Genomic DNA, 15,035 nt, shown 5'->3' with positions numbered 1-15,035 from the left:
CTCTCCTTGCCTTATTTCTAGTAGATCTAGTAAAAAAAAAAAGAAGAAAACAAAAAAGGAATCAGTACCATAAGAGGCTGTCCCAGAGGTTCACGTGTCAAGGGTGAGCGTAGGGGAGCGAAGGAAGGAGCTGACCTAGGACGCTAGCGTTGGGATGCGTTCATGCACCGTGCGCGGCTGTAGGCCAGGCTGCACGCGCCTCGCCTTGCTCCCGCTTACCTCAGTGACGTGATAAATCCATGGCAGCAGCTGAGCCACGTTGGTGTAAACCCCAGGGCGGTTGGGTTCAGCGCAGCCCCGGCCCCAGCTGACGACGCCTACCAAACGCCACGCGAGTTCATCCTGGCAAACCAGGGGGCCCCCGCTGTCGCCCTGCAAGAGGGAGCGGGGAGCGGTGAAGCCCCCCGGCAGCTGGGAGGCAGCTCAGCTGGCCTCTCCCGCACAGCTTTGTTCCGTCGGCCGCACAAGAAGCTGAAACGCGGGCACGAGCAGCGCGTGCCTCCCTGCAAGGTTCCCACGTTCCTTCTGTAAGGAGAGCCAAATCCCAGCCCGGCATCGACGCACCGGGGCGCCGCAGGCTCCACGCTGCGGCGCAAGATGCAACGGGCCCAGCATTACCCTACACAGACTGGGTGCTGCAAGCTGTTCCCGCAAAACCCGGCATTTGCTGGAGCGTAACAGGGACACGCGACGTCGCCGTCCTTCCCCCAGCTGCCACGCACCCGCGGCGTGCGGCGCTCGCGCCCTGCTGTTACCTGGCACGCATCTATTTTCCCGTGCGGGTAGCCGGCACACAGCATCCTGGCAGTGAGCTCGCCCGCGTACATGCACGAACTGTTGCACCTCTTGGTACCGATTAAGGGAACGGGCGCTTCCTTCAGCGTCTCGGTAACCTGCGCTGGGGGGGGAGGAAGAGAAACCAAGAGGGAAACAAGATCTGCGGGGAGCAGGAGGGGAAGAGCGGGGCGCTAGCTGGAGAAGCCAGAAGATGGGAAAAATGGGATTACTTTATGCGATTAAGTATGGCCGGGCCCACAGGAGCTGTGGATGTGGGCTGCAGAGCTGCTGGAGCAGGCGTGGGATGAAGGCAGGAGGGGGGATTTGCAAGCTCCCACGCGGCGCGGAAGGGGCTGGACGGGGCCGGCGGGGAGCAAGGGGAAAGCCTCCGGTCAGCGCGGAGCGGCAGGGACCAGATGGGAGCCTACCTTGGTCTGGTCTGGTATAGCCCCAGCCAGAGACCCAACACGGCGTGCCCTGGAGGAGGTCCTGGCGGGAGGGTGGCAGACACACAGCACGGATGGCATCTGGGAAGGAGGCGACGGGGTAAGGGCCAGGCCAGCGGGGACGGCTTCGTGCTGCGCCGAGCACGAGCGGCCGGGGCAGGGCCGCGGAGCTATCAGCCTGCGGAGCCGCTCAGCCTGGCACGCTGAAGCGAAAGATTCTGGGGATTCAGCTCCCACAGCCGCCGTCCCAGGAATTCTCAGCTCTGGCACAGCTGGGAACGCGCGGCTGCGCGTGCTGCCGCCCAGCTGCCAGGCTGGAGATCCGTAAAGAGCTGCTCCGCAACGGCAGGTTCAGCAGAGGCTGGGTCTTGGCCGTCTCTTAATCGTGGGATAAGACAGACAACTCCGCAGGTGGGAGAAGGACACAACAGCATCACGACAGCATCTTACCCGAGAAATTCAGGGGGACTTGGAGCTTCATCAGAGCAATGTCGTAGTCGAGGCTGTTATCGTTATAAAGCGGGTGGTAAATTATTTTCTTGACTGATAACCCAGCCTCCTGCTTGATCGAGCCATGGGTGACGACGCCTGCGAAAACCAGCCAGGCGGAGGCTTGCAGCCGCCTGTAACTGAGCAGAAATACAGCGTGCCTCTTACTGCAGGGCACCAAGCGCCAAGGCCTGGGACAAGAGCAGCTGCACGGCTCCTCCGAGGCTGGGCACGGGAGAGCCCGGGGGTACCTGCGCACGCAGTGGGCCGCCGTGACGATCCATTCGCGCGCCAGCACGGAGCCTCCGCAGCGGTGCTGGGAGCTGTGGTACACGCTGACCTGCCAGGGCCAGCGCCCCGGGGACGCGTCCGTCCCCCCGACCACCCGTGCGGCGCCGGGGCGCAGCCCGCACTCTGCAAGGCAGCCGGGCAGCACGTCTTAGGCGAAGCTCCGGGTGCCGGACCCTCGCGCTGGAGGGCGAGGGAAGAGGGTGGAGCGGGAGCGAAGAAACTGCCCGACCCGGGTGGAGATCTTGGGGACGCGGGAGAGGAGAGCGGCGCTCACCTGAGCATTTCAGAGCCACAACTCGACCCGATTCACAGCCGCTCCTGCGTGGGAATAAGCCTCCGGTCAGAATACACACGAACCGAAATCCCCAGGGCACCGGGGAGCTCCAGGGCAGCTGCGGCAGTCCCCAGAGGGGCTGCTTTACTACACAAGACCAGGAGAGTTTGTGTGTTCTTAAGCCTGAAGAAGAGGCCTCTGTTCTTTTCAGCCCCGCCAGCAAACGCTGCTTCCCCCAGGCCTGCCCTTACCCGACCTGCCACATGTCTTCCAGGCTGCCTTCCTGCTGGGGTCTCAGCTGAAGGAACTCCTGCGCGCCGCTCACCTTGACGTCCGCCAGGTTCACTCCTTTCTGATGGGTCGCTCTGCAGGAGCGACCGTCAATGCCCCAGGAAGGGCAGGGGACCCGCCGCGGGATGAGGAGTTTAACCCTGCCGTGGGAGCGATGGCCCACGGCCCTGCCGCTCCGGCGGCCGGGAATGAACCTCCTTGGCGGGAAGGATCTCGCGCGGCTCGTCTCGCAGGTCCCCGCGCCAGCCCGAGCCCACCTTTCTGCCCCGTATTCACCAGGGAGCTGTGCGATCCGGCACCGCTGCCCTGACCAGCCTCCCAGCCTTCAAGGACCTGCTTTTGCCAAGATCGTCCCCCTCGGGAAAGGGCGAGCAGGGCTCGAAGCGGCTGCCTCTGCCATGCCCACCTGAGATACCCGAGCCGCCGGCAGAGCAGGGTGCCCAGGGAGAGACGCCAGCGCTCGTGGCATGCCAGGAGCCAGCCAGGACGGCCTTCCACCTGTGCTTCCAGCAAGGAGCTTGCCACGTTTATTCTGAAAGACACTAAAGCCATTCCGTTAGAGGCAACCCGCAAGTTCCCTTCCTTGCGGTGTTTTGTGCAGGGCCAGCACAGTGCACATTTAAAGCAAAAAAACCCAAACCCAAACCAACAAAGAAAAAAACCCCAAAACCAAATCCCAGAAAAAGCCATTTGAAGCAATTAGAACCTATAGAGGAACCTGTTCACATATTCTCAGTGTCTGCGTGGCAGCTCTGCTGAGCGATCACACGCAGAGGAGTCCCGCAAGAGGTGCCTTTGCCGTAGGACGGCTCCATGCGATGAAGCCGTGAGGCTGGGGAGTGCAGCAGGACTTAAAAGCAAAGGGAAGCAATCGCAAAGCGCAGCTGAAAGAAGCTAGTGGATCAGCAAGAGATATTTGTTATTAAAGAGCATCTTTTCTGTTCTTGCTGGGCCGGCACGGTCCTGCACACTGCTCCCTGTCCTCCGTGGCAGCAAGCAAGGGTGTAAACCTCTGTCGGGAGCCCCGCGGACCACCGGCTCTTCCTCTCCACCGTCACTGCACGCTGGGATCGCATCCGGCTCCTGCAGCAGGGTGAAGCCCTGGTCTGGCTGAGGCTTCTTCAGGTGTTTCGCTTCAGGAAAGAGAGAAGGGGGGGAGCTGGACTCACACACAGTATCCAAGGATGCACAATATTGGGAATGATCCTGCACTGCCCACTGGAAGAGGCGATGAGCCTCTCGGTGGGCAGCAGCGGCCGCTTGCTGCTGGGACCACAGCAAGCAGCAGCAGAGCCCGCGCCGGCCACGTCCCCCCGTCCCATGCCGCGGCTCACCCACCAAGGAGCTCCCGTCACCGCCACCTCTGCTGCCGGCACCCCGAACTCGCTCGCCAGTTTGGCCGCTGGGCTCTGCCCGCAGCGGCAGGGCTGCCCCGGAGCAGACACTGACCTAGGAGCCATGCCCCAGCTGCTGTCCCCGCCAGCAGCCCGGCGACCCCGAGCAGCAGGAACAGCCTCCTGACGGTGCAGGGAGTTTGGAGAGATGCATTAGCAGGATCTTTAAGAAACAGAGAGGGAGAGAGGATTAACGTGGTCTTTTCCATCTGTCACAGCACTATCAACCCCCTGGTGAAGCTCCTGGGTCGTTATACACCCATTTCTAGCACTCACCCGATCCTTTCCCTGCAACGCCAGGAGGAGGTGAGCTAAGGCCGTGGATTCTGCGGGGGGGTCAAGACTCGGAGGGCCCCTCTGTTCCCAAAGCCCAGAAACAGCTCACTCACCGCGATCCGGGGAGACCCGCGTCCTCCTCGCTTCCCTCCTCGGCTCTGCCGTTGGGCTCTCGCGGTTCTGCGTGGCATCCTCGATGCAAGGCAGGTTGTCGGGAGACTGCTTGGCTGGGGCTGGGCTCTAGGGAGAGGAGTGGATCCCGGGGAGCAGATCAGCGACAAAGGCCAGGTCTCGTGGAAGGGGACAAGCTTCCAGCGATGACACCGCTGCCCAGGCCGGCCGCGGCAGCAGGGGGACAAGGCGAGGAAGCGCTTCTCACCATGACGGCAAGGAGCGGGGCAGCTGCTGAGCCACGGAAGCCGAGCACAGGGTCTCCTGCAAACCAGCTCGGGTTTCCCTCCGCACGCTCCCGGCACGCTGCCGTGCACGCGCGCTGCGCAGCGGCCACGCTGAAGGGACTCCGTGTTTCGGGCCCCCCTCCTGCTGACAGGGCTCTTTCTCAGCAGCCCCCCTCCCGCCCCTCAACCCCCGGCTCCCAGAAGCTGCTCAGGCTGGGGACCCCCAGGGGAAACGCTCCCGTCCCTCCCCGGTGCCGTGCCGAGTGAGATGAGCAGCTGTTGAGTTGCCTCCGCTCTCAAACCCATCTCCCACCTGCTGCCCCCCGCCACCTTCCTCCTCCCATTACTTTGCCTAGCTGCTGTATGAAAAACACCGGCGCCGCCGAGGAGCGGCGGCAGTCCCCGGGCCGTCGGCGCGAGCAGGGGGCTGCAGGCTGGCAGCAGCCCTGCCGCTGGTGGGCTCCGAGGGACGGACAGACCTCGGCACCGGCGGCAGGAGGGCTGCCGACCACCCACTCCGTGTTAGCACCTATGTTCAGGGAGACAAGGCTTTGGGGAACAAAATGGCCTAAGCTGGGAGAAGATCAGCAAAGACAGCCTGCAGCTGCTCTTTATCACCCTCACATCTCCAGCCAAGTACCTGCCAGCTGTGATGTGTAAAGCACGATTTTCCTGCCCACGAGCTGCGTTAGGGACGCGCTGGCGAGGGCTGGGGGGTCCCTGTCACCCAGCCCGTGTGCACGGGGACCTCCAGGGAAACAGCCCCACCTCCCTGGGTGCCGGATTTTCCCCGTGGTCGCTTGGCTACTGTAGCACACAAAGAGCAATACAAGTCAAACAGCAGCTCTCAGTTCAGCCTCTGATTTGCTCTGTAATTTCTCGCTGCTGAAAGATGCCTGGCTGGCGCCCTGCGGGAAGGGAAGACTTTCTAACCCGTGGCTGGGCTACCGGCTGCCCCGCGCTGGGGCACGAGACGCTTTCCTTACCGATGCAGCGCTCTTGCGGCAGAGGTGGAACAGACATCGCTTGTGCCGCTGCAGCCGCTCTTTTTCCTCCGACCCAGCGGATGCTCCGCCGCAGTCGTCGCACCCGAGGCCGACGAGTGCTGCCAGTCCCCAGCTGGCACGCCGCACCAGACAGGGAACTGGGCAGGGATGGCACCAGGATCGCCTTCATTGCATCGCCCGGGAAAGCAAGGAGGAAACCACGCCAAAGCTCTGGGAGACCCCGCTTACAGATGAAATAGCCGCAGCCAAGGTGGGCGTAGATGCCCTAGCAGGGAGCAACCACCAGGCTGCCTCCCGCTCGGCAGAGGCCGAGCTCGGAGCGGCACCGGGCACAGGGCAGAACGCACAGCTCGCCTTGTGCGTAATCCTGCCTCTTGCCTGGCACCAGAGGCCATCCTGACCGCAGCCCGCTCACAACCCCTGCTACTCACTACCGAACAGAAACACTCCAGGCCCGTGCCCAAGTTTGCAAAAGTTGTCAAATTCCCAACACCCAAATACAAGTTCAAAAGTCGTTATGGAAATGAGACCCAGGCAGCGAGCGGCCCGGCCAGAGATCACCACCGCCACCAGAGATTCCTGGTACGGCAGCAGCGTCCGGAGTCCCTGCGGGGAGCCCCAGGTTACCAGCGCACCACGCAGCCCTGTCTGCGCAGGGCGTTCACCGGCTGGCCTGTTTCTCTGGCTGAGTACATCCCATCCAGAAATACCAAGGCAGCCTTCTCCAATTAAGTGAGTTCGAAGCCGAGCTTCCCCTCCAGGAGAGATGAGGCCGAGTACCGATTTCGGCACGTCTCAAAAACAAAAGGCAGCTGAAGCAGACTTAAAGAGCTGTCTCACAAAAAAAAGACTTTTCTTATTTGTGTACTTCTCCATCCCTGAAAGATACAGCTGATGGCTTATTGCTCAAAATATCAATGAATTTTTAATGCTCTTTACTCAGGGAAACTCCTATGAATATTTCACGATAGCCCCGTCTCGCAGGTTCAGGCTGAGGTTTCGTGCTGTCGACGAACAGCGCTGCGTGCGTTGTGCCACAAATCTAAGCCGTGCGGAGCCGCAGGTGCGGCCGCCGGCTCCTGGCGAGCAGGCGGACGCGCCAGCACCGCGGGAGCTGCGTGCTGCAGCGCTGCTCAAGACCTGCGCTGAGATGCCGGCCACAAATCCCCAAGGTCGGACTCTTTTACAGCCTGGCGCCTTGCAACCACTCAGCTGGTGTGAAAACTGGGGTGGTTTTTTTGGTTTGTGTTAGATTTTTATCTCCAGGCCCGCTACCTCGTTTAGCAATCGGGCCAGAAAGCTGAGAGGCAACGGACAAGGCTGCAAATATCCCCCAAGTCACAGTCTTGGCTCAGTGGCCCACCCTTTCCTGGGGCAGCTGGGCTGTAGCTGGTGGCACTGGAGCACCTCCTCGGTCTACGGAGGACTGTAGATGGTGCTGGAGGACTGGGGAGCACCAGTGGGAAACACGAGGCAACAGCCCCGGCTGCAGAAACCAGCCGGAGAATCCTTTGCTGGCAGCTCAGAGGGGCTCAGAGGAGAAGGACTCCCCCAGGCCTCTCCTCCCTGCTGCCAAGGTCGCCGCAGGACCAGCTCAGGTCATCTCCCCTCCGAGCATCCCGTGCCCTGGGGCTGTCGGAAAGCCGACGTTTGCAAAAGTTAAACGAAGACCCAGGCTGTGACCACAGCCAGCGAAACGCAAACGCCTTCGCTCCAAGCAACAAAACACAACGAGCAAGTATCCGGCTATGCAAGGAAAATGAGAAAACAGAGCAAATTCCAAAAAGATCCATCAGCAGCACTTAAAAAATAAGACACATCAATCAGGCTACGCTACCTCGCTACTCTGAGTCACGCTCGTTTTTTCTTTTAAAACTCATTAAGAGAAGATCAATATTTCCATCAATTCTGCTTGCCTGCAATAAGAAAACAGTGACTAAAATGAGAGCGCTTGCAAAATTCAACATCGACGCGCAGATGTAAAAGGTAGGAAGGAGAACAGCATTGTAGCTTTTTCCTCCTAGTTTCCATCATTTTTCTGTGCTTCTTTAGAAAACTAAGCTAAAACAGAAGCAGCAGCGATTACAGACATTGACGACCGCCAAAAACGCCCGTGTGTTACCCGAATACCTGACAGGTGGCAGAGACGCCACGAAGCACAGGACGTTCCCTGTGTCGTTCTTCTAACTCGCTCCCACTGACAGGGACTTCCCTGTCCCACCCGAGAGCAGCGAGCAGAGCACAGCTGCGGAGCACCCAGCCAGATGTCAGCTCACGCTGCTGCGGCACCAAAGCCGATACAGCCATGGCTGCGCACAGCAACATGAAGACCTGGCCTGCGGTCTGTCAAATGACGTGTTTTGAACCGGCGCAATAGCGAGCAACGATTCTCTCCAGCTATTCAGTCAGTTCTGCTGAGACTAGCAAGAAAGGGTCGCTTAGCGGCACGTGAAATTGCCTGTTGAACACCTGACGCGGACGCGTTCTGCTCCAAACTCAACCCAGCGGCTGCTGGGCGTTTCCGAGCTGGGATATGAACCCAGAACGAGCCCAGAGCTGGGCTCTTCTCGAGCCAGCCGCTGCTCCCCAGGCGCCCTGCCCCACCGGTCGCGCAGCCCGCTTCCCAACCGCGGGCTGTCAGGCGACTGCAGAGCGACCGGGGAAAAGGGCTGCCCGGAGGCTGCGGCCCTTAGGCTCGGCGTTCCCAGGCGCTTTATGGATACGGGCTGCGGCTGCTGCCTGCGGCTGTACGGTAGCATCACAGCCTGTGCCCTTTGTGCCGGGTGCAGGAGAAACGAATCGAGAACTAGCCTCCTCCCAACAAGCTTTCACCCTGGGGTGAAGTTTAGCCCATACACCCAATACATAAAGTTTTCAAAGCAGCTTTACCAGCCAGTTGCTGAACATCGCTTACTTTAACTCTTTGTTTTAGGCTGTGCTCAGATCGCTCCAGCCTTTCCCATACAGAAGCCGAGTTCTTCCTTGGGGATTCAGCCATAGGGACCCTAAGCCTCCAAAGCAGCGCTAGAAAAAAAAAAAAAAAATCAGTTTCACTCATCCGGATTTAGAGCATCTCTCCTGTTGATACAGGTTCTGCCTCACGTCTCAGGGAGACGTTTTTAAATCCCTCCTGCAGTCTCTGAGCTCCCCCATTCGGACTGTCACAGCTGGACAGCCCTGGCAGCAGCAAAGCAGTCTTTCAGTTTTAATTAGGGCTGGGAGCTCCCAGCAATATTTGCTGGATTCAGTGCCTCAGACTGCATCCAGGCTGAGGTGTCTGTTGCTTACCAGGTGCCAAGCGAGCTCGCCTCCAGAAAAACAATATGTGAGCTCCTGTTTTGTGCTCCGAGGGAGATCCAGCGTTTAAGGTCTTGCATAGGAAGCACTGAAGTGTGAGGTTGCAGACGACCAATGCAAAACCCTGGAAGCCTGAAGAGTCTCTGTACTTACCCCGGGGGAACTCAGGAAGAGAAGACCCAATAAAAAGCAGCCAAGCAAACATCAAGCAAGGCAGGATTCATTTGATCTACGACAAAAGCACATTCAATCTCGTACTTCTAGACCGCTAAAGCAAAAAGCTCTGGGGGCAGGGGGCAGGAAACGAGTTTAATCCAGTCCCCGGAGTTCACGGGGTTTCCTGCCTGTTCCATCTGCTTGGCAGAAAGCGTGGCATAAAACCACGCAAAGGGGAGCTGGTGCGGTGACAGACGGTCCGGTGAGACCCCGGCGCTGGGCAGAGGCAGCTCGCCGCTTTCGGAGCGAGTGCTGCATTTGAGAGGGACGGCAGAGGTGTGCCCCAGCGCAGCGCGGTCCGGTACCGAATGGGACAAAGCAGCAGCAGGCGGCTGCGCTCCTACGGATTGACTGAGGAGCAGGAGAAAATCAGATGTTCTGAGCACACAAGAGCCCCAGCACTGGCACAGCTGCCACAGCAGGACCTCCCATCCAGCCCCCGGCAGGGGCAGGGACGGGAGGAGACCTCAGCCTCCCCTGCTCTGCCAGGCCACCGCCAGCAGCCCTGCAGGCAGCCGCCCGAGGAGGTCTCACGTCGGCGGCTTTGAAGAACCGAAGAGCCCAGAGCTCCGCAGGAGGGAAGGCTGGCATCCGCCTTGCCTTGCCCTGCCAGGGGTGCTGCTGCGGCTTGCGGGTGCTCGGTGTTTCTTGGCAGGAAAGCTGACAAAGCCCCTGGCTTGCTCCCACCCTGGCCTGAACAGGGCCGTGCCCAGAGCTCTCCAGGGCGCTCCCGTGAGAGGGAATGGGGCAACGTGGTCACCACCTCAGAGCATCGCTTTGTCCGGGCCTCTTGCCCTCTGTCGGATCATTTCCTTACCTCATTTCTTTCTTCCTTCAGTCTCCTATCTAATAAAAGTGCTTCTCTATGAGATAAGGCAGCTGCTGTAAGCCTGTAATGAGAGAAATGGCCAAAAGCAACAGCCTAAAACCTGCCTAATCCTAGTAGCAGTCTTCCAAATCTCATAACGGATAATGAGTCCTGGATGTCCGGATTGTGTTTTCCCAGCAGTGATGCTGTGGTCAAAAAAAAAAAAAAATTAGTAATAAACTCCCAAACGGCCTTCCAACCCCCACACCCCCCCGAGTGTTTTCTGTCCCTTTTTCACCGCTATCGGCCTGTCCCCATCCCCATTTATTACCGTCTCTAGCAGGATTTAGAGATCTCTGGAAGGATTGCAGTCATGGCAGAGTTTAATCTCAGACTCGCAAGCCATCGCACTGGCGTCACCATAAGAAATAAGACCTGCCAGATCAGCTCTGACTAACTCTCCCCCTCACCTTGCATCTTGTCTCCAAGGGAGGCCGATATCCTAAACCTCATCACGGGAAATTATTCACCAAGACTCTCTGTACCCTCAGGCAGCGGGATGTACCGACATGAAAGGAGAGAGTTTATATCCTGCGTGCGTTTACCCTGTTTAATGGAACTGCACATCTTTCCATATTTCATAGAAACACCCAGTCCTATTTGGACATTTCCATGGAGTAAAAAGCTGGTACTTTAAACTTGGCACATTATCACCGTATCGCTCATTGTAATGGCTTATTTCATAGTGCCTATCGTTGAAGCGATCATCCCACAGACAGCGAGTAAAGGCCCCTGTAAAAAAATTGTAAAGAAACTCAAAACTAGCAGGGAAGAGGCTGGTTCACGCGACCACTAATGCCCAAAACAGAAGAGTAAATTGCCTCTGTCGGAGCTGCCGGTTCCCGGTACGCGCTCCGGACCACCTTGCCTCGTGGTTTGGCTCTGCCCTGCAACCTGACCTGGAAGCCCAGAGGTTGCTGCAGGCAGGAGAGAAAGGGGTGACCTAAAAGCTTCCAGAAGCGTTGGGTTAGCCGGTCCTCCCCTTTCCGTCCGAAGTCTGGACGGACGGCCCCTTGCCGGGAGGTCTCGTAGCTGCGCTCTGGATGAAGCGCTTGTACTTCATTTCTAGCTAACGGCGAGTACTGCACGCTTCTCAGTCCTGCTCCCTTACACCAGGATCAAGGTGATAAGATTCAGCTTTAGGGCAGGGGCGTGTAATGTGGGCAGCCTCATCCACTGAGAGCAGGAGAGAAAATATTTTGGGGAAGCTGCCCCCCGGTCACGCTGCGTGCCGAGCCCTGCGCGCCCTCCCGCCAGCTGAGCGCCGCCCGGGGCCAGACCCCCGCCGCGAACAGCAGCCCCGCCGCAGCCCGCGCTTCCCAGGGCGCAAGCAGCCTCGTCCCGGGGGCAGCTGAGCGTGGATTTGCCCGACGCAGCTCTCCCGCGCTCCCGCCGCAGCACGGAGGCGCATGCGAAGCAGAAACTGGCCGCTGCCCTGCTCCAGCCTCTTTCCCAAGGCAATTTGCTATGTAATGATTATAGAGTCGGGAGAAGGCAATTTCAGGCAAACGAGTTTCTCTGTAGAAGGAATTGAATAGAGGAACTACTATAATAACCTGATACAATCATTTAAAAAGCAGCTGGCCCCATATGAAGCAAGCAGAGCCGATTGAGAGGCAGTTCTCTGCAGAGACGGTACCACCTTCCCCGGGTCTGGGGCATGGGCAGAAGCCTCGCACACTGGGGAAACCAGCGGCTTTTGCTCCAGAGAAGCAAATACCAAGACCTCTAAGGGAAAGGGTGACAGTTCACAGGTCCTGTGAACGCACATCTGCCCTCCCATGTCCCCACGTCTCAGGGAACACGAGGTCTCGTGACCGTCGTTTCCCTCGGACACCTCGTGCTTCCCAGACAAGAACAGACATCCTGCTGGATATAAAGCAAAAGGCCAGAGACTAAGCCTGGAAAGGAAAAGCGCTGTTACGGCACAGAAAGGCAACGAGCCGGTCAGTTCTGCAGCCTGTTTTCTCACCTCTTGCTTCAGAGGGGAACAGAGAAACGCGTCCCGACTCCACTGGATGCTGTAACTGCGAGAGGCAATGAAAAACTCTCAGTGCTAACCCTGAGCAGGGTATTTTCATTTTCGGTACCTTCCAGTTTACGACTGCCATCCTCACAGGTGACTTGTAAGATGCAGTGCTATTCGATACTCATGTTTTTGTGCTTCTTCAGAGGACTGACAGTCAGAAGAGGGCTGGGCCCTGGGTTCTCATCAATCACCTAATGAAATTTAAATTTAAAGATGTCAGGGAGAAAACGGCTTCATTAGCTGTATCATGTTCCAGTGCAAAGATATCATGAGGGATTTCTTCTCGGAGATGAGTCAAAGAAGAATAATTGTTAAGGAGCAATTAATATTATGTTCCTTCTTTCCCATTTCCAATCATAGTTCATTTTGTCACTTTGTCAGCTGACTCTGCCCTTGCAAGTTGCTGAGGACCCACTAAACCCCAGGAAGGGAAAAGGGAAAGACACTTGCAGGAGACTCGATGGCATTTGTCCCTCAGCTGTACCCATACCCTCTGCAGTAAATCACAGTCAGCACGTGGGGCAGCGGCTGGGACGCGGGACGAACCTGCAGCGTCGCAATTGCTGCGCTGGCCGGCACAGAGACCAAGGCACGGCGGGTCCTGTGCTGGGCTCCACGCCGCTGCCTAACAGCGCCGTCGTGATCTGGGCTCGCCTGACCCAGGATTGCTGCCGCTGGCGAGGCCCTGGAACACAGGGGCAGGGCGGGCAGAAGGGAAACGCGGAGCTTGGCTCTGCTGGCAGACGATCAGGCTCTGCTGCATTTGTGCAGATATGCAGAAACCGATGCCAGAGGCTGAACCACGGTCTGGCTTCGCTTCCACTCTTTTTTTTGGCCGATTCTTGCACGATGAGCCCGATTTGGCGGCTTGAGGAACACTGCAGGGACCGGGACGACAGCAGTGTAGCAAGCCCCGTCAGTAGGAGCCCTGTCCCTCAGACCCCAGCCAAAGGAGCCTGTGCTCAGCTCGGCTCAGCAGGGACACCTTCTTACAGTCCCTCGCCTTGGCGGGGAGACGGCCCGGCATCGCAACGATTTCCATCTGCAAACTGCAGCAATTTCCCACTGAGGACGACACAGAGAGGGGCACAGGAGGAGCCCGGGCAGAGACAAGCTGTGACCCGGGCTGGCCTCGCGTCCCAGCCTGCGGCTGCAGCCTGGCCCAGACAGGCAGCCTGCCACACGCGCTGTTAAATACGGCGTCCGCTTGCTCTCTGCTGGCAGTCCAGATGAAGTCACCAGCTGATGTAATGGTGGCTGAAGGGCTGCCAGGTCTCGCCTGCTGCGGCACAGCGCTACCGTCTTGCTTGCAGCAGGGAGCCGAACCTGTTCTATCCAGCTCCTTCCCCCACTGAAAAAAACCAAAACGAAACAACCCCCCAAAAAAACTAGAAAACACCCCAACTCTGAAGTTTTCAGCAATTTCTTAGACTTTGACTAGCCCAAGGTACACCAGAGGAAAACACAAGCGATCCTCGTGTTCTGCCCTGCCAAGGTTTGCAGAAGACGACTGAAGAGGAAACCCAGATGTGGGGAAGTCCCCTACGGAGCAGCTGTCCCAGAGCAACCGAGGACACTACAGTAGGATTAGAGCTTAGCTAACAAACTCTTTCATAAGATGGCACTAAGAGCCACGAGGGAGCGGGACGGGGTCGTGCAGCTGGACATGTGCTACTATTCCGTGAGAGGACAGCTAAACAACCAGGTATACTTCTCTGGATCCTAAAAACATCCTTAAACATACTGTCTGCAGTACTAGGACTGCATATGCTTCCCCCCCCCCCCCCCCTTTTCCTATGCATGCTGTAATTTAGGCTCTTGGGATCCTGCAGAACCAGTTTCAGCCAGGGGAACCTGCCTGCCTGGGGTGCCTTTCACCGCCTGATTTGAGAATGCCGAGAACCCCCTTCGCCCTAAGCGCTTCCCAGCACTGACGGCAGGTAAGGCTCCTAAGGATTTCCTCTGGGGCTGCAGACCCGCCTGGCTTAGGGATAGAAAAACAGGCACCGGCGCGACAAGATGTTCTTGAAGCACCTTGCCCCCGCCCTGGTCAACACAGGACTTTCAGAAACTTCAGACTGGAAAGCACCTTCTCTGCGCTCAGCTGCAGTCCTGCCTTATCTCTGCTGATCAGCATATTATCCTCCTCATGCATTTCTCAAACACCATCTTTAAATCGTTAGATTTCCGACTCCCAAGACTCCGAGTTAGCGAGCTGCAGCAGCGCCTTAAGCGTCCTGGAGGTTCATAATGTCCTCGTTTTCTTCTCATATACCCTTTCTACTGGAGCGCACTTGCGTCAGCATAGCTTTTTCCTTCAAGGAGTTTTTCCTCTCTATGGAGTTTGTTCTTCTCCTGTTCCTTCTAGGTGTATTTATAACCTGCAATCATTTCTCCTCTCAGTCTTCCTTTTACTCAGCTAAACATGCTTAGGGGAGACTGTTCCCTCCCCTTCTTCTCCAGGTTGAACCCACTCTCTTCCGTATGCGTGACCCACCATGCCAATGAAGTTTCACGTCTCAATGAAGTTTCCGCCTCCCCCGGGACAAGCTTGCTCGATGCAACTTTTCACAGCCCATCGCACTTCTGTTCTTACCCACTGAAAGCCCCTCCCTTACTGCAAACATGACTCACCAAATACATGAACTTTCCTTTTCTCCAACCAAAATTATCTCCTGAACTTGATCAGGATCCATAAATAGCTGAATTTCTTCCCGAAGCTCGGTTGTTTGGGGAGGCAAGGGAGGGAGCATTTAGTACTTGCTTAAATCACCGACCCTGGCTCTACTTTCCCTGCTGTTGCTTTAGCAGTGGAAGAGATGCCCTTCACAAGCGGGGAGAGTGCAGCAATCCGATAAATTGCATCCCTGGACTCTGACACCATATGTTAAATCTGCTTTGAAAACTCTCCTTTTGGGCCAGATTGTTCAGTGCAATTACACAACCACTAATTCTGTTCCTTCAGAGTCCAGCCCTTGCCAG

At 57.6% G+C, this 15,035-nt stretch overlaps 1 protein-coding gene across 1 annotated transcript; it reads right to left on the bottom strand.

Annotated features, from left to right (window-relative positions):
- On the bottom strand, positions 1-3,120 carry TMPRSS5 (transmembrane serine protease 5; the record flags this gene model as incomplete). The annotated part of the gene is made up of 9 exons (XM_082330538.1): positions 1-26; positions 220-372; positions 756-898; positions 1,206-1,304; positions 1,674-1,852; positions 1,964-2,126; positions 2,278-2,321; positions 2,529-2,642; positions 2,975-3,120. The coding sequence occupies 9 exons, from the start codon at positions 3,118-3,120 to the stop codon at positions 18-20; spliced, it is 1,050 nt and encodes a 349-aa protein (XP_082186664.1). The 3' UTR covers positions 1-17.
- Positions 3,121-15,035: the final 11,915 nt, after the last annotated feature.

Source organism: Platalea leucorodia, assembly GCF_965183815.1.
Source record: "Platalea leucorodia genome assembly, chromosome: 20".
NCBI lineage: Eukaryota > Metazoa > Chordata > Aves > Pelecaniformes > Threskiornithidae > Platalea > Platalea leucorodia.
Note: the sequence above shows the minus strand (reverse complement) of the source record. Positions and strands in the feature narration are given on the sequence as shown.